This window comes from Dendropsophus ebraccatus, chromosome 15, assembly GCF_027789765.1.
Source record: "Dendropsophus ebraccatus isolate aDenEbr1 chromosome 15, aDenEbr1.pat, whole genome shotgun sequence".
NCBI classification, from domain to species: Eukaryota; Metazoa; Chordata; class Amphibia; order Anura; family Hylidae; genus Dendropsophus; species Dendropsophus ebraccatus.
In genome coordinates, this window is record NC_091468.1 from 40,441,414 (window position 1) to 40,460,948 (window position 19,535).

Consider the following 19,535-nt stretch of genomic DNA (forward strand, 5'->3'; position numbering starts at 1 on the left):
CCATATGTCCGCATGAGGAGTTCAGAGGGGGGGGGGCCGCACCGCGCCCCCGCTCTGAACTGCTGGATCCCGACTGCTATCTGCAGCACAGGACCGCGGCTATTAGCAGGAGCGTGCCAATCGCCGCTTCCTCTAAACACAGTTAGATGCAGCTGTCAAACATGACAGCTGCATTTAACAGTGTTATTTGCAACCCATCTCTGGTGTTTAGAGGCGGGATTTTTTTTTTCTGTAGGTTTTTTTTTTTTTAACGCCATCAAATATAAAAGTTATGCAAGTTGCATATCGTTTTAATTGTACTTTAATTGTCTTGAGGATCATATATAACATGTCAGTTTTTACATAGGACAAACGGCGCAAAAACTAATAACCCCCAAAGAAAATATTTTTTTTTGCCGCATATTTTATGCAAAAATTAAGTCTGCCACTGCAAAGTACAATTAGTGATGCAAAAAATAAGGGCTCATGTTTTTTTCTAGGTGAAACAAATGCAAGTGCTATAGCCTTTTAAGTAGGAAAAAACGAAAATGCAAAAACGAAAATTGGCTCCGTCCTTAAGAGGTTAAATATACAATAAAGCAGGTCTACAATTTTGGACTTTACATTACAGTTTAGTTTTTCCTGATTAGAGACAGATTCTGGAACATGTTTTTTTTTCTAATCTGTTTCTATTTTGTGATAGCTTTTAAATTTTATTTTTAGTATTTTATCACGCGGTTGACGTTACTCTAGGGCAGTGCTTCTCAAACTGTGAGGCTGGCCTTACCAGTGAGGCGCCCTCTAGTTGTTGGTGAGGCCCCGCTTGGGAGGCAGTTCTCACAAAAGTGACAATAAGCTGCACAGTCCTTTTACTGACTGCAACAATCTCTGCTTTAGGAACATTTTTGACTCATTTTGTCCTTATTTTATGTTATACAGAGATTAGGAGATTAATGGAGGGTAGCCTGAGTAATAGTTTTTATTTTCTTAAGGGATTTCCACCATAGATGGTGAGGTCCCAGCATCTTCTTGGTCAGTCTGCTGAGGCCCAGGCATCATTTCGTCTATTGGGTGAGGCTCCAGTAGGAAAAGTTTGAGAAGCACTGCTCTAGGGTCCTGTGTAAATGGGGTAGGGGCAGCCCAGGGTACATTTAATCCACCACTTACGCACACAACTGAGGTCTGGCCACATTTCCAAGATTTTACATTTCACTGTGAATGAGACGCACAGCATTATACTAAATTAAGATGCAGTGAGGTTAGTCTGGCTGTGGAGCCAATCATTCACTGAAGCAGGACACCACTGCAAGCACTGATTGGCTGAGTAGGCAATGGCAGATGTCAACCCTCAAACTGGTGCGCCACAGCGGGGCCTCTGTTAAATCAGCAGAGTAAGTATATTATTTTCTATTCACCTGCCTGGACACAGTTTATAAAGAAAATTAATACCCCCTTAAAGGGAACCTGTCACCCCTGGATGGCTCCCCAAACCCACTCTACCCCTGGACACGGCCACCCATACTTACTACTTACCCCATCCTGCCGCAGAGATACAGCCACGCGTTCAATATGCAAGTGAGCGGAGATGAGTCTGATGTCTATAGGAAATTACTGCTCCAAATGACCGGGCAGATGGACCGGCAGGATGGGGTAAATATGGGGGTATGTGTCAAGGGAGTAGGGTGGGTTCCCTTTAAGTATTGCCAGTTGCATTCCTTTGCAGATCATGGCGACTACTCTTTCTCCCCATAGGAAGGAGGAGTACCAGCCATTGATGACATATACAGTGTGGTGCTTTCTTTGGCGAGGGAGCCTTCACAATTAAAGAACCGTGTGCCTAGAAATCTTTTTTGAAAATGTATTTAAATGTTTTATTTTCACTGCATATTAACAAATTCCTTTGGTGTGAAATATGTACAAGGGGCAGTAAAAAAGCAAAGACAGCAATATGTTATACACTTGTGTGTCAGGAAGAGCTCTCATCAATGTCTTTATCAGGATCCTGTTCATTTTCATCTTCTTCCTCCTCCTCCTCCTCATCATCATCATCTTTCTGCTGCTTCTTCCAGAGTTTGGCCATAGCAAGCAGCTTAAGATTGGGCTGATTGGCTGCATCTTCTGGGAATATGTAGTCATAGTATTCCTCCCATCCGGCATCAGACTAGGGAAAAAAAGGACACAATTACAAATGGTAGTTGGTGAGATTTGCATAAAGCATTGATACAACACTGGCTCGGAGTCTGCACTAATAGAAGGTGACCACTCAGAACGCTTACCCCATCTTCTGCTTGGAGTTTTCTTCTTTTCTTCACTCTCTCGGGCATAAGCTTGGCCACCCTCTGTTGTGTGGATTCACTTCCAAACTCCCGCTCAAAGCTCCTCCAGGACTCCAGTAACATCAGTCTCTCCTCCTTCTCCTCACAATTCCTCAGAGTCTTATTTGCTTCCTCATAGACCTGTCTACATTTCACCAATGTGTCATCACTTCCAGTAGTTAACTCAAACTGTGCAAAGCTTATCCAGACCTAGAAAATAAAGCAGTGGTTGAAAGGGTTACTGAATGCAGGATACAGGCATGTTCATGCTCGATTACATAGGCAGAAAGCTACCCAATAGGATTGCTGATCAATAATGTACAAGTTGATCAGTACTCAATTTAAAGAGCCCTTTGGATGGGATAATAATTGATGGTGAAGAGCCGCCTGGACAATACGTTAAATGTTGATGGCTGAACACCCCCAGTTTACAAGGGGATACAAGCTGCAGATAAATTATTTTTTGTAATACCAACTATCAGCCAATAAATGACTATTTCTCAGCTGTCAGCTGATCGCTGGGCTTATTACATGGGGCAATTATTGCTTGATATTATACAGCTATTGCCATTTGATGATACATGAATATGCAAAAGAAGGGCCTGTGGAGCCTCATTTAAAAGTCTTGAAACACAGGACTGGCCAGAGATCCCTCCGGGAAGGACCCAGCTACGGGGTGGCTCCTATAGGGAAACCACCAAAACCACCATATTAAGTGGCCCTATAAGTCAATGTAATGACAAGGGAAAAACCAAGGCCAAGCTGTTTCAGGGTGTTGCCCCTCATCAGTGTGGAGCAGGATTCTGGCTAGGTGGGAGCAATGCCTAGTAGAGCCATAAGAGAAACAGATGGCTGATCTCAGGGAGACCAGCCAAATGATAACACTGCCGGCTGCCGATCAAAGCACTCAATGAAGTGAAATCCTAGGTGCATGGCTGGTCTCCCTGAGATCAGCCATCTGTTTCTCATTTGATAATACAACCACACTGATGCCCATTTTCAATACTGTTATAAAGTGATAGGACAGCAGTATATATACCAGTAGTGCTACCGAACCTAGATCTATCTCCCTGCCAGTGCTTTTTAATATCCTGCAAGAAACGCCCTGCCTTGTGAGCTTAAAAATATGGATGCACCTAACCAGCAGAACTTGCATCACCTCTGCTCAAGTATCTGAAATATCTCCTCACTTAAAACGTTCGTGTTCATCTCTGGTGTTAACCAGAATTTTTAGTTTGCCTCAGGTTGCCCTTTTAAAAGCAATAGACAATAAGGAGGCCATCTCATCTATTACACTGGGACATGTGAGGCCAACAAGCAATAATCTTTAAAGGGTACCTGTCATAATGTTCCTTGCCTGTTAGGTGTGTAGTCATTCCTGTTGGGTAACTATGCATATGACCATGCTGGGTTGGTTCCGTGCACAAGCCCCATTCTGATTTATCAGAGCTCATGCACAGAACCAACCAAGCATGGTCATATCCATAGTTACCTAAACTTCTGATAGGCAGGAGGAACTGCACAAAAATAGGTTGAGGGAACATTATGACAGGTACACTTTAGGCAATTGCTAACCCTATTACAAAGGTAATATCAGCCTGTTTAGTAAGGATGAACCAAAAGGTTTGGACGCCGTACTAGTGATCAAATATTTATTACCTATCGTGACAATAGGTGGTAAATATAATTAGTGGAAAATCCCCCTTAAATGAAAAGGGAGATCAAAGTGAGCCTGTCAATCTTCTCATTAAAGAGACTGTCAGCAGGTTTATGCAGCCCTATCTAATGGTAGCATAAACTAGTGACAGAGAAGCTGAACACAATGATGTATCACTTACATTGTTCTGTACAGCTGATCCAGAGATATCCTCCTGAACAACATGGACAATAAGTAGTCCTCTAATATATACAAAAAATGTGAAGGAAAAAAGGCTCTCTCACCAAGTCGCTGTAATCTTCGGGTGTTTCAACCCACTGTACTCCAGCAATATGGAGTGCAATATACTCAGAGTCCACTTGACTGCAAAATTCTTATTTATTTTTCATTGAATACAGCAAACATTCAGTAGTACGCTCACAGCTGATGTGTCTCACATTCGGACGCCCACATACGTCCTATGTGGGCGTCCGAATGTGAGACACATCAGCTGTGAGCGTACTACTGAATGCTGTATTCAATGAAAAATAAATAAGAATTTTGCAGTCAAGTGGACTCTGTGAGTATATTGCACTCCATATTGCTGGAGTACAGTGGGTTGAAACACCCGAAGATTACAGCGACTTGGTGAGAGAGCCTTTTTTCCTTCACATTTTTTGTATATATTACTGTGTTTACCGGACTGGTGGTGTCCGGAGGTGTGGAGGGTGCACATAAGCATTTCAAAGTGCGTAATTATTCTGTTGAACTGTTCCAATAAGTAGTCCTCTCCATTATGTGTGTAAGCCCAGTAGTCCTCAATATTTATGAGAAGCAGAAAACTCTGCATACCAGCTGGAGGGTGGGGGGAGGGGATGTGGCAAGAATCTCCTGCATATTAGGAGAACGGCTAAACAAAATTATATAAGTAATACGCAAATCTGTTCAGCATTTCTGTCACTAGTCTATGCTGCCCTCATTTAATGTGGAACAAAAAAAGTGACAGATTCCTTTAACTTTAATGTCATTATACAAACATTATTTGCACAATCCTGTTTTCTGTGAGCACTAAGGCTATGCCCACGCCTGCATCAGAAGCCCTGTTGCAGATTCCTTCTAATTTGAAAATTATAACCTGGTACAGCACTACTCTCCCCATCAAACAAACCACCTGTAGGGTTAAGGGGATCTGGTGGGTGCCAGTGGTGTCCATCAAGCAACAGATGTGATGCTACACTGTGGTTTCCAATATAAATGGAAGCAGTAGAGACTAATAAAACAAAGTGTCATCAACGCTGTACTGCTCGAATGTTATTGATTACCTTGACGTGCTGCGTTCTCTGCAGAAGTCTCCTGTATAGATTTCTTGTCTTCTCAAACTCTTCTTGTTCTATTTCAAAATCAATATAAGATTTCCAGAGAACCTGTAAATGGGACATTAACAAGATTTTATGAGCAGAGTTTTAGCATCAACTTCTGACAGCAGCTGCTGCTATACAGAGAACAAGTGAAGGGTGAAGATGCATGTGGCTGATCACAGACACTTCACAGAAATCTGCTGCTATATTTTGCCCTTAGAAAATCACACAGTACACTACGGAACCCGACTGGAGAATTTGATGGATTCCGTAGTTCGCACCTGTTCACGGACGCGCAACTCTCCACCTGTGCCGAGTGAACGGGTATGAGCTACGGAATCCAGCTGAACTTATCTGCTCGTGTTCCGTAGTGTGAACCCACCCTAAGGGCATTCGGATAAAAATAAGGAAAATGTTGAACATTAGGGTGATTTATTAAACCTAGAACCAAGAAAATCTGGAGCATCTTACCCATACCAAGCAACCATGTTGCTACGTTCACTTTCCAAAGCATCTTTAGGCTATGTTCACACATTGTATTTTAGCATTAAACAATGGCCTGTGTTGCAGGTTGCAACAACGGCTGTTGTTTAATGTCATCGATTAATTACATTACAGTGTATGGAACCACGGCCGTAGTGTATGCACACTGTATACACTACAGCCGTGGTTCTCTGCAGCCACACAAAATAATTGACAGGTCTATTTTGTGTGGTCGCTATTCAGTGAACAGCGGCCGTACAAGATAGCCTAAGCTCACAATGTAAAGTAAGGCTCCTGGCCGTGCTTTACATTGTGGTCTATGGCTATTTGGAGCGCGGGCACACCCGCTTGGTAAAATAGTAGCACATAGGCTGCCATGTGCAGAGTTTCATTTCCTTTGCACCAGTATTGATAAATCTGCCCCTGTGCAGCATGAAGGCCACATTAGAGTTTGAATGCAGCTTCTTGTGACAGGTTTGAAGAGTGTGATCCAGGTTTGAAGAGTGTGATCCAGTGCTGATCTTACAGAGCTCTTCCTGGTCTTTATGCAAAGAAAACAAGACAATCTACTTACTTCGGGCATATCGAGCCGTGGTTGTCCAATAGCCAGCTCATATACGGCACGGGCTCTCTCGACATCGCCTAGAATGGTTTCCAGCTCTGCAAACTTAATCCATGTGGTGCAGTTTTCAGGAGCAAATTCCAGGAACTTCTCATACAGTTTCCTACATCGGTCAAATTCTCGAAGCTGCAGCTCCAGTTCTATGTACCCCTTAAATAACTTGTGCTTGGGACATTTTCCAATGGAGGTGCCCTACAAAAAGAAAAACGGTAAAAGTGGTCAGGCTTATATATCCTATATGCATCATCCGGAAAGTTAACTCTTGTGCGTTTTTTTTTCAACGAAATCAACCAGGGATTGTGATTGCAAGGAGTTTTGCAGGTTTTCTATGTTTAAATCAATGTTATACATACATGCATTATACATATACATTATACAACCTTCTACATAAATGCATGTCATTAAAGGGACACTGTCACAAATGTAAAAAAAAAAAAAAAAATTATGTATATATGTTATACATATGGCCACTAGGTGTCTCCCTTTACTGCGCATGTGTACAGCTGCTGTGTGTCTACATTCAGTAGCAGAGAATCCTGGGGGTGCTTGCATTGTATGGTTAGCTCTCCTGCCACACAGAACCAAAGCCTCTGTTACCACACAATGACATTACACTTACTGAACTGTTGCATAACAAGGAGCATTGTCTTCTGGGAAGCATGCATAGCCGGTAATATAATCCGCAGAAGTTAATATTATAATTAGCCTTAGTTAATTGCCCTCAGCTGATATAAAACCTGCATGATGAACAGGTGTCTTTTCTTGCAAGAAAGCCCAAAGTACTGGGACTTCCTGTGTTTGGTCTCTTATTTTGAACAGAGAAAAGACCAAATATCGACATGGACTGCAGTTTGGACCTATGTATAACATGGATTTAAACAGAGGAAACCTAAAAAAAAAAATATATATAAAAGCAAGTATATTGCAAAACCACTTGTGATCACAACTCCTGTTGATTTCTTTAAAAAAGTGTTTGCGAAAGGTACTGTACGCTTTAACATTGTGGTCCTGCATTATGGACTATAGAGCCATGTCCTAGTACAATATACAGAGCCCTAGTGATGATTCGACAAGTAAGGCGGCTATGTAAGCAGATCAAGCCAATTCCTGTATCTGAGAATGTACATGTGCAGTATATTGCAGCATAGCAGACAAGTAGGAGTTGTCTTATTGCTTCTGGCTAAGTTAGTAAAAGAAAATAAAGACATAAAGAAAAGCTATTTAAAGCCATATGAAAATAACTCAATGGAGAGTGATATATAACCTAATCTACACCTATCTTCTAGAGTTACAAGTAAAAATAACACAACTAGAAGACATAAATCAGAAAGTACATGTGACATTTTACCATTGGAACAAAAAGTAAAGGGTTTTTCAGTGTTCTATAAACAAAGCTAAATCGCTGTATAATATAGAAGTTCGAAAACTTTTTAATATACTTTGGAGGCACATAATATACTATATAATATAGTGTAGATGCAAATTTTCTGGTATAAAGACGACACTGTACTTTTAGTAGTGGCGGTGCGAAGTACTACATCATTCTCCTGTTTTTCTGATGTGGCAATAGAACACGGAGGATAGGTCATCAATTTTAAACCCTTCACACCCATTGATGCCCAGGTCACAGCATTTACACCTACGGAGCTTGTTGGGGGCATTATGTGCGCAATGATCTATAGCTTTTATTGATATATTGTAAATTTATAACATATACACACACACATTATATATATATACACACAATATTTTATAGATATAGAGACAGATATCGAGAGAGAGACATATCTAGAGAGAGAGAGACGGAGATATATGAAAATCTACTCTCAATCCTGTTTTTTTTCCCCCCATTTACGCGGGAACAATACTGTTGTATTTTAAGCGATCGGACAATTCTGCACGTTATGATACCAAATTTGTTTTTTGTTTTTTTATTGTTTTACATATTTTTATTTGTATAACGGGAAAAGGTGTGATTTAAAGTTTATTTATTTTTTTATTTATTTAAAAAAAGCTAACTTTTTTTACACTTTATGGGTACAAACACACACACACCGTATACGCAGCGTATTTTCTGCTGCGATACGCAGCAGATTAGATCTAAATAACTAAATACAGCATCAAATCTGCTGCAGATTGGCTGCGTATATGGTGGGTTTGTACCCTATAAGCCCCCCAATCATTAGATTGCTTATATTGATCAATGCTATGGCCACTGCATTGATTAGTATTATTAGCGCTCTGCATATAAAGTGAGTGCAGACTCTGAGAGAAGATTGCCGATCCAATAGCATAATTAATGCGTTAGCAACAGGTACTGTCCCTGTCACTGATTTAACACTGCAATAGCTATGCAGAGCTTAAAGGGGTTGTCCGGCGATAAAAAATTATTCACAGAATAACACACATTACAGTTATACAACTTTGTAATGTATGTTATGTCTGTGAATGGCCCCCTTCCCCGTGTCCCACCACCCCCACCCGTGTACCCGGAAGTGTGGTGCGCTATACATTACCTGTCACGTGCCGACCACGGTCTCCGATCCTCAGCAGTGACGTCTTCTTCGGGAGCCCAGCGGATCTTCCCGAGTGCCAGCCGCCCTCTGCAGCGTCATCCGAAGCTCAGCCGCGATTGGCTGAGCATAACTGTGCTCAGCCAATCGCGGCTGAGCTGCTGATGACGTGGCCGCGTCATCAGCAGCTCAGCCCGATTGGCTGAGCACAGTTATGCTCAGCCAATCGCGGCTGAGCTTCGGATGACGCTGCAGAGGGCGGCTGGCACTCGGGAAGATCCGCCGGGCTCCCGAAGAAGACGTCACTGCTGAGGATCGGAGACCGTGGACGACACGAGATGCGGTGAGTATAATGCACCACACTTCCGGGTCTAGCGTGGGTGGGGGGAAACACGGGGAAGGGGGCCATTCACAGACATAACATACATTACAAAGTTGTATAACTTTGTAATGTGTGTTATTCTGTGAATAATTTTTTATCGCCGGACAACCCCTTTAAGGGGGTTAATGGTAGGCAGATGGGAGCTTTCCGGAGTCATTATGTCAGACTCCTGGTACATTAATGTATGTGGAGCTGATCACACTGAAGCAGCCCTGCACAGTGCACACAATAAAACACCTCCATGTCAGGAACGTTTATATAAGTTCCTACTACAAGGGGCATCGGCAGAAGGAATGTATACAGACATATGGCTATCTAGTAGCTTGTCACAATGTATTAATCTGGGGTCCAGGTTGTTTGGTTTACAACAAATTATCTAGATTGGTACAATTTTATCCAATTCCCCACAGAGACCTCGAAGCAAACATCTGGACTAATCTACAGCCTTGGATTTTTTTTTTTTTTAAATAAGCAAGAACATTCTCATTCTCCAACAGCATATTGTAAAGAGGTGAGGAACTATATATCTTATCATACAGTATAACTACTACTTACAGGGCGATGAAGATTTATCTACAGAATCCCCTAGAAGTACGTCAGGACCTGGCAATAGCTGGAAAGTCTTTGCATTGAAGCAGGACATACACAGTTACACTTACCAAGGCTTTTCGAGCAAACGGGAGATTTTTTTGTCTGATCTCAAACTGTGCGTACATCAACCAGATTTTTGCAAAGGTAAACTGGAAAACAAAAATCATAAAGACTATGAAAACAGAAGGAGATGCCTGAGAACACCAATGCCTGCTTTCTGATATACTCGTCTTCATATTACACAGCAAAATGTCTTTGAAGCTAAAGCTAATAGAAGACCCCAAGAGGTTTATTGGGTTCCCATAGATTTTTTTTCTTTCTAAGGGCCCTATTCCACCGGACGATTATCGTTTGCATAATCGTTAACGATTAACGATCTCAAACGACCGCTATTGCGAAAGACCTGAAAACGTTCACTCATTTCCATGGAACGATAATCGTTACTTATGATCGTAATTGCGATCGTTTTTCTTCGCTATTTATTCACTATTGCGTTCATATCTATTGCGAACGACCGAACAATGTCTTATTCAATGCGAACGATTTGCGAACGAGCAACGATAAAAATAGGTCCAGGTCTTATAAAGCGATCAACGATTTCTCGTTCGGTCGTTAATCGTTAACTGCATTTCAACCGAACGATTATCGTTCAGATTCGAACAATTTAACGAAAATCTGAACGATAATCGTCCGGTGGAATAGGGCCCTAAGTCTGGCTAAAAGACCATAGCAAAGTATACTTTGCTCTAAATTTCTTGCTCTGATTTCTAAACGTCTACCTGGTTCTTAGTGATACCAAGTTTACTTAGCAGCGTGCTATTAGTTACCCAGGTATAGTAATTGACAGATTTCGCCTTAAAAACACAAATGCTTTTTAGGCTGCATTTACACACACAAATAATTGACCAATTTATCTGACAGATTTTTGAAGCCAAAGCCAGAAACAGACTATAAACAGAACAGGGCATAAAGGAAAGACTGAGATTTCGCCTCTTTTTCAAATCCATTCCTGGCTTTGGCTTCAAAAATCTGTCAGTCTTTCCTTTATGCCCTGTTCTGTTTATAGTCTGTTCCTGGTTTTGGCTTCAAAAATCTGTCTGTAAATTGGTCAATTATCTGTGTGTGTAAACAGGGCCTTACATTTTTAATTTGTGACTAAGGATGAAAAAGTGACCTCATATATTCTATAGAGTCATTGCATACAGAGTGAACTGTTTCAAACATTTATTTCTGTTAAAGGTGATGATTATGGATTACAGCCAAGAAAAACCCAAAAGTCAGTATTTCAAAAAATTAGATTAACCCAAAACACCTGCAGTGGCTTCCTAAGTGTTATAAAAGGTCCCTAATGCTGCGTTTACACGTAACGATTATCGTGCGAATTTGCGATAATCGTACGTGTAAACGCAGCGAACGATCAAACGACGAACAAGAAATTGCTCATTTTGATCTTTAAACATGTTATCAAATAGTCATTCGTCATTCGCAATAAATTTGCCGATCGTTCCGTGTAAACAGTCGTGGCGCGATAGTCCGGTTGGCCGCCCGCCCTCCCGCAGCCCCTGCGCCAGCTCGATCGCCACCCCCGCCGCTCTGATGACACCCCCCCCGGAGTGGCGGTGGGGTGGCGATCGGAGCGGCGGCGGCGGGGTGGCGATCGGAGCGGCGGCGGCGGGGTGGCGATCGGGGCGGCGCAGGGGGCTGCGGTTGACAGTGGGGCCGGGCTTCGGATGAGCGGAGGGCCGGGCTGCGAGCGCAAAACGATTTTTCCGTACGATATATCGTACCGCCTAAACGCTGATCGTTATGAAAAAAAAAATCGTTACTCCGACATCGTTTATCGTACGATCGGGCCAATTATCGTTTCGTGTAAATGCAGCATAAGTCTGGTTCACTATGCAACACAATCATTGGGAAGACTGCTGACTTGACAAACGTCCAGAATGCAGTCATTTACACACCACACAAGGAGGGTAAGCCACAAAAGTTCATTGCTAAAGAAGCTGGCTGTTCTCTGAGTGCTGTATTAAAGCATATTAATGGAAAGTTGAATGGAAGGAAAAAGTGTGGTAGAAAAAGGTGCACAAGCAACCGGTAGAACCGCAGTCTTAACAGGATTGTAACGAAAATGGCATTCAAAAATTTTGGAGAGATTCACAAAGAGTGGACTGCTGCTGGAGTCAGCGCTTCAAAAGCCACCACATACAGACGTCTGCAGGACATGGGCTACAAGTGTTGCATTCCATGTGTCAAGCCACTCCTGACCAATAAACCGCCAGAAGCGTCTTATCTGGCCCAAGGAAAAGAAGAACTGGACTGTTGATCAGTGGTCCAAGGTGCTGATTTCAGATGAAAGTAAATTTTGCATTTAATTTGGAAATCAAGGTCCCAGAGTCTGGAGGAAGAGTGGAGCGGCACAATCCAAGCTGCTTGAGGTCTAGTAGGAAGTTTCCACAATAAGTGATGGTTTGGGGAGCCATGTCATCTGCTGGAGTAGGTTCACTGTGCTTCGACGCCAAAGTTAACGCTGCCGTCCGCAAGGAAATTTTAGCGCACTTCATTCTTCCCTGTGCTGAAAAGATTTTTGGAGATGGAATTTTCATCTTCCAGCAGGATTTGGCACCTGTCCACACTGCCAAAAGTAACAATACCTGGTTTACTAACCACAGCATCACTGTGCTTGATTGGCCAGCAAACTCACCAGACCTTAACCCCATAGAGAATTTATGGGGTATTATGAGGAGGAAGATGAAAGACACCGGACCCAACAATGCAGATGAGCTGAAGGGCGCTATCAAAGCAACCTGGGCTTCAATAACACCTCTGCAGTGCCATCAGCTGATCGCCTCCATGCCACATTGCCGCATTGATGCAGTCATACATGCAAAAGGTGCCCCGACCAAGTAGTGAGGGCATTTACTGTACAGACTTTTCATTTGTCCAACATTTCTGTATTAAAAACATTTTTTTTCAGTTGGTTTTATATAATATTCTAATTTTTTGAAATACTGACTGTTGGGTTTTTCTTAGCTGTAATCCATAATCGTTAACTCTAACAGAAATAAACGCTTGAAAAAGTTCACTCTGTATGCAATGACTCTATAGAATATATTAGGCCACTTTTTAAATTGAATTACTAAAAAAAAAAATGAAAAAAAAAAATGTTGATATTCTAATTTATTACAAACCACTGTAGATCCACAGGCCTCCATTCAGTGGACAAAGGCTAAAAGAATATTATTTGGCCTTTAGAATAGAATGCTGCGATCCAATAACCAAAGGCATCCAGTAACACAAACACATATCCTGAACCCTCGGACACACACTGTATTATACAAGAGCAAGAATCAACTTCTTTTTACCTTTTTGTGTGGTATTAGTTCTAAGCAAGCCTGATATACTTGTCTAGTCCTCTCTGGATCCTGTAAATCACAAAAAAAGATGGTTGAGTTTGTGGCATAGCTGAGATGTATTTTCTACGAACAAATAATAAAGTTGTGTTGCGTTCTATATACCTTTGCCTCTAGTTCCTCATACAAGGCATAGTTTATCCATAAGTAGATATATCTTTTCCAGTGCCTTTTCTCTTTAGTAGGTGGGACATTGGCTATTGCCCGTTCGTACACTTCTCGGACAGTGTCAGCATCAGCATCGCTTTCCACCAATCGCAGGTAGTCAAACCAGGCATCGTAATTGTGAGGGTTAGCCTTAAAGGAAAACAATTACAATTTGTGGTAGAGAAATTTCACAAACTGGAAACATGAAAACTAAGAAAATAGGATGTGATGTTTTACCTTGACTTCTTCCTCATACTGAAACCTCCTCTTATTTACAATGATGTCTTCAATACCTCGCCGGTCACCATACTTCTTTTCAAAAATAGTATAGTTTTTGAAAAGCTCTTGGGCTTGCTGCTTTGGGATTCTGTCCAGGGCGTATTTGTATATGACACGCACCCGTTCTGACTGGATATTATGGCAGGAAAAAATACACAATTAAAACATGCAAGCAGATATAAACTTTATTATTAGGAAAAGGCAAATGAGTGACAGCTATATACAGGACATTCTGTGAATATGCTATAAATGTCCAGATTGGAATAAGCCTTTACATGATTTTGATAGGCATTATAAGGGTGTTAATATTAGATCAAAATGCAACATCCGGCCATAGTGCCTATGTAAGTGTCAAGACCTCATTTCTTGCATAAACTCTACATATGGTACAATAATACCAGTTGAGCTCAAGAAAATATAAGAGACTGTGGCACTCATAAATACCATGGCCCCACCAAACAGCTGAAGTGTTCTCCAAAGCTGCATAGTGGGACTACAGCTATCTAGATGCTCTTCATGTAGTATAAGTAGCAATTAAACTAGAATGTACAGTAAGGAAGTGTATTTAATATGAAGTGCTATACTGCCACCTTGTGGATAATGGTAATATTACATTTACAGTCAGATATTGGGACTGGATAGTGAAAACTGTAAAACTTAACACAGTTTGTTTAATCCGCTGCACAAAGTCTCAAGCCAAAATAGCACTTCAATAGAAGTGCATGAGACCGTACAGAGAAGAAAAAGAAAAATTGTGTCATGCTTCTTCTGACTGTATACACAGATATTTTCCCCCTATAGGTATTGCTTCAGGGTAGAACATCTCCATACACATGGAATCTGAAAAAGCCTGTACGGCAGTGTACTAAGGCTGGGTTCACACAGCGTTTTAGCAATCCGTTTAACGGATCTGTTTTTTTTAACGGACAAAAAAAAAAAAGTGTCAGCAACGTTTTTTGTGTCCGTAAAAAAAAAAACCCGAATCTGTTTTGATCCGTTTTTTATAATGGAAGTTAATGGAAAAACGCATGCACACAACTGCATCCAGTTTTGCAATCCGTTTTTCTTCAAAAACCGGATTGCAAAAACGCAGTGTGAACCCAGCCTAAGACTGTATGACTCCATACTGAAGGGCTGTGCCAGTGTCCATGAGCCCAGACAATTATCAAATACTATTTAAATGTATTTGGAGAAAATAACATAACTCACCTCTTTTTGATTTTCCTCAAATCTGGCAAATGCTACGTACAGATTCTCATCCATGTGATCCTCACCAAAGAACTCCACAGCGCGCTCATACACCTTCCTTGCATGAGCTATATAACCATGCTTTTCTTCAAACCGGGCGTACTTAATCCAGTTCTTTACATCAGGGTGTACAATAACAAGTGCACATAGGTTAAGGAAAATCTGCACATGAAGGAAAAGGGCAGAGGGGCAGATTTATATATATATTTTGTCTTAATATGCAGCAAAACTCTGGGCACATGCCTTTTTAGACACCTAAAGTTAGGCAATGGGAAATACAAAAAAGCGAATTTGTGAATGCATCCAGGCAGCACCCCCTCCCGCTCTGAACCGGGTATTACTGCTAAAACCAGCTAAAATCAGGAAATATAGATGCAGAGAAAGCACAGCAGCAGCACGATTTATGTGCTGTCTGGCGTGGTCTTTTCCCGGGTATATATCACCTGATCAGAGCAGGGGTCAGCAGTGAGATATGCAGTGATCAGAAATTTTTGACATGTCTAATGACTTGTCAAAAGTTATTTTTGATGATAGGGACTTTATAATAAGTAAAATGTTCAGACATTATTCATGAAGTGACCCAGAAATACACCAAGGGTTCTCAATCATAAATTGCCCCTACTGCCTAATAAATGTAAATGGCAAACATTTATTCCTGACATACAGCTGGAAAGGACGTGGGGAGGAGTATATGACAGTACATGACAGCTGTCAAAAAATAGCTAACACAGGTTACAAAGCTCCTTGCAATTGTCCTTTTCAGCTGGATGCCAGACATGCTATACTCTGATTGTGTAAATGATACTGTGAGAGCTTTTAGCAATGGAAAGGATATATCTTTCATATATGGTTCGTGCTCTGTCCACCTCCTTATAACGGAGCTCAAAGTTGATGTAAGAATGCCATGCTTGCTCTTCAGGCTGCCATTCCATCCAGCGTTCAAACACTTGCCTTGTTCCTGCCACGTTGCCCAGCATCTCCTCCATGTAGGTGTATTTATACCTTTACAATGAAACAAGAAATGTGGTACACTGTTGCTCCATGCCAACATCTAGCTAAGCACTAATAGTTTCCTGGATTGCTTACCAGAACTGGTTGACTCTGGGAAGGATGGTGATTGCCCTGTCCCAGATGTTACGCGCATGGTTAACCAGGCGATTCTTCATCTCCATCTCGGCATACTTGAGCCATAATGTAATATTCCTGTGATCTACATCTAAGGCACGTTCGTATATAGATCGAGATCTATGGAGACAAAATAAGGGGGTGGTACTAGGAAGTATTCACAAGTCCTTACAATCATGTCATTCACTATACATATCACATACATACATCACATGTAACTGGAGGGTTTAAACTGTGATCTCGTGTACCCTCCCCAATAAGTTTATGCTGTGTACATACCTCTGAACCTCCTTGAGACTTTCCTCCCATTGTGCATACTTTATCCAGTTACTAATAACAGTTCTATTCTTTCTTATATTATCTTCAAAGGTCTGAAAGGGAAAACACAAGAAATATTAAGACTCCTGTACAAAGTCAAACATAGTGTCTCTGTAACATTGATGTGCACAACTTACTTCATAAAACTAAAGTTTTTCGTCATCAGGGGTCCGTGAGCAGGAAACCCCACAGATCTCAGGATGGGTGACCAGTAGAAATGAGCGAACCTGGAGCATGCTCGAGTCTATCCGAACCCGAACTTTCGGCATTTGATTAGCGGTGGCTGCTGAAGTTGGATAAAGCCCTAAGGCTATGTGGAAAACATGGATATAGTCATTGGCTGTATCCATGTTTTCCAGACAACCTTACAGCTTTATCCAACTTCAGCAGCCCCAGCTAATCAAATACCGAATGTTCAGGTTCGGATGGACTCGAACCAGAACCCGGTTCGCTCATCTCTAGTGATCAGATACTTGTATTCATAGCAAAGTGGCTTATGACTATGAAGTCTGATAGGTTGTGTCGGTCTATGCTGAGATAAATTCAATTGCAGACAGAATAGAATGATAAAGGCTACGGCCAAGAAAAAACTGCACCAAATCATGTTTGCTTTGCTTCCACATAGTTCTGAGCAGGGCTACACATAGTACTGGATGCATCTCAGCTCAAAATACTTGCTGGGTTGGGTGCTCTGCTTCTGTACATACAGAACTAAAAACTGTGTGTGCAGGTTTATATGCAAAGTCAAAGGAGAAAATCCACAATATAAACTTGCAGTGGATCTAATACAATTGACATTGCTACAGATTTAAAAAAAAAAATCCTTAGTTTTTCTGCCATGTGTCGGCTCCATTCACACAGAGAATCCGTAGAATCCGCCAGCCTCCGTGCCATACTGGCAGTCTATGGGAGGCTGGCGCTCCTCCCCGCTTGGAAGAATTGACATGTCCATTCTTCCACGCAGAGAGAGAAGACGCGCGAGCCTCCCGTAAACTGCCAGTATGACACGGAGGCTGACTGGATTCTACGCCGCAGAATTTCGCCAGTTTTGTCCCGTGTGAACAGAGCCTAAACCCTAGAAGCAAATAAGCTTGTTACTCGTCTCAGTAATGGTGGTCTGCAGATATGAATTTATTAATTTCCCTGATGACAGGTGAGTTAATCAGTTATACACTGTGTCTGGCATTTGCTCAGGTAGCCACAAGGAAAAGCATAGACCACCATAAGGATTAGTTCACATCATACTGTACTTACTTTCCTCTTTCTTAACTTGTAGTCATTCAGTTCCTCTTCATCTGTGATCTTCTGCTTGGGAGGAGGTGGCAGTAACTCAAGTTCTCTCTCCTTGGCTTCTCTGAGCAACTGTTCGGCTGTAATCTGCACTTCAGCCGGCGCTTTATTCTTCACCTAAGAAAAAAAGTGAAGAGTTAACGGCATCGTATACATACATAGTTCACAAACATTCACCTTTTTATAGGCTGCCTAACACTAGTGATCCCTGAGCTGTGACTCAGAGTGGGAGTTATACTTCAGTTGAATCTAGAAGCCATTCAGGACTACGTGTAGCGGCTAGAAACATTCAGAAACCACTTTTCAATCTCAGATGAATACTGCTCATTGTGAATGTGTTGATATTACAGAAGGAAAAATCTACATGCCCTGGGATACCCAACCCGAAAACGCTGCCCGAACTGATGGGCATGATGGGGATTGTAGTTTTGCAACAGCTGGAAGGCTGCAAGTTTGACACCTCTAGTCTAGATCAATGTTCCCAAACCTGTGGTTCTCCTGCTGTTGTAAAACGACAACTTCCATCATGACCTGATAGAGGATGGCTGTCAGGGCAAGATGGGAGCTGTTGCTTTGCAGGAGCTGGGACCCATAGGATGAGGAGCACTGGCCTAGGTGCCGCAGGTACTATTAAGAGGCATCTAGGGCATAGGTGTCAAACTCAGGCTCTCCAGCTCTTGCAAAACTACAATTCCCCTCATCCCTGGACAGCCTTTAGCTGTCCAGGCATGATGGGAATTGTAGTTTTGCAACAGCTGGAGGGCCTGAGTTTGACACCCCTGATCTAGGGGAACCTCTTGGCAATGGCGGTCAGCCGGCACTGACAGATCACAGAGCAGGACTGGCCCCAGAGCCCCCTACATACCTAACTTATCCCCCTTCCATGCCATAGCAGTATGTCTCAGAATGTCTAATGCATTATCCGCACACGTAGACACCAGTGGGGTGTAGATCCCCCAGGACGCCATACCGCTGGGCGTTATCCGCACATGTAGACACCAGTGGGGGGTAGATCCCCCAGGACGCCATACCGCTGGGTGCTATCCGCACATGTAGACACCAGTGGGGGGTAGATCTCCCAGGACGCCATACCGCTGGGTGCTATCTGCACATGTAGACACCAGTGGGGGGTAGATCTCCCAGGACGCCATACCGCTGGGTGCTATCTGCACATGTAGACACCAGTGGGGGGGTAGATCCCCCAGGACGCCATACCGCTGGGTGCTATCTGCACATGTAGACACCAGTGGGGGGTAGATCTCCCAGGACGCCATACCGCTGGGTGCTATCTGCACATGTAGACACCAGTGGGGGGTAGATCCCCCAGGATGCCATACCGCTACATCATAGTGGTCACACTGGATCCATCTGTGCTCCCATTGGCCACAATCCAAGAACCACCAATCCCTGTCTTAGCCCTAGATGCCCTATGGTTATACATATGGAGCACCCAGGAGATGACTGTACGCTGCCCTTCGTTACCATGCCCAAGACTGCGATGGGAGATATAATTACTATAGAGAAAAGATGGCTGATCACTGAAAATGACCATCACCATGTAAACCTGACTATATAAGCAGTACATAGGAGCAGCTTCAGCCCCAGCAGCAGAGCCATGAGGCGTCACACTGCTATATCAGTCTCCAGCGCCGCTGCGATTATTCCACTAGACCCCTGTACACACCTTGGCGACTTTGGGGATCCTCTGCTTCCCGGCCGCAGTGGACGCCATGGTGCCTGCTGTTCAGAACACCCCACAGCGGACAGAAACTCCAAAGCGCACACGGAAACGTTACGCACGCACGTTCACGCGCTGACGTCAGAGCGTACATGTACAGC

General features: G+C 42.6%; 1 protein-coding gene across 1 annotated transcript; it reads right to left on the reverse strand.

The window, feature by feature from the left end:
- Nucleotides 1-1,825: 1,825 nt before the first annotated feature.
- Nucleotides 1,826-19,518, reverse strand: CRNKL1 (crooked neck pre-mRNA splicing factor 1). The gene is made up of 14 exons (XM_069954189.1): nt 19,381-19,518; nt 17,661-17,813; nt 16,368-16,459; nt 16,050-16,208; nt 15,799-15,965; nt 14,925-15,103; nt 13,674-13,844; nt 13,395-13,586; nt 13,242-13,301; nt 9,948-10,028; nt 6,346-6,585; nt 5,253-5,354; nt 2,256-2,504; nt 1,826-2,140 (listed from the first exon to the last, which is right to left on the reverse strand). Exons 1-14 carry the CDS (start codon nt 19,426-19,428, stop codon nt 1,946-1,948), a joined length of 2,088 nt encoding a protein of 695 aa, XP_069810290.1. The 5' UTR covers nt 19,429-19,518; the 3' UTR covers nt 1,826-1,945.
- Between the last annotated feature and the right edge of the window lie 17 nt (nt 19,519-19,535).

Bases quoted from the DNA above. Each gene is read 5' to 3' on its own strand.
- CRNKL1 (XM_069954189.1), bottom strand. From the start codon at position 19,428: ATGGCGTCCACTGCGGCCGGGAAGCAGAGGATCCCCAAAGTCGCCAAG. The intron at 6,586-9,947 runs GTAAGTGTAACT...TTCTTTTTGTAG, and splicing joins CGTTTGCTCGAAAAGCCTTG to GGCACCTCCATTGGAAAATG. The intron at 5,355-6,345 runs GTAAGTAGATTG...TCCCATTTACAG, and splicing joins CACGGCTCGATATGCCCGAA to GTTCTCTGGAAATCTTATAT.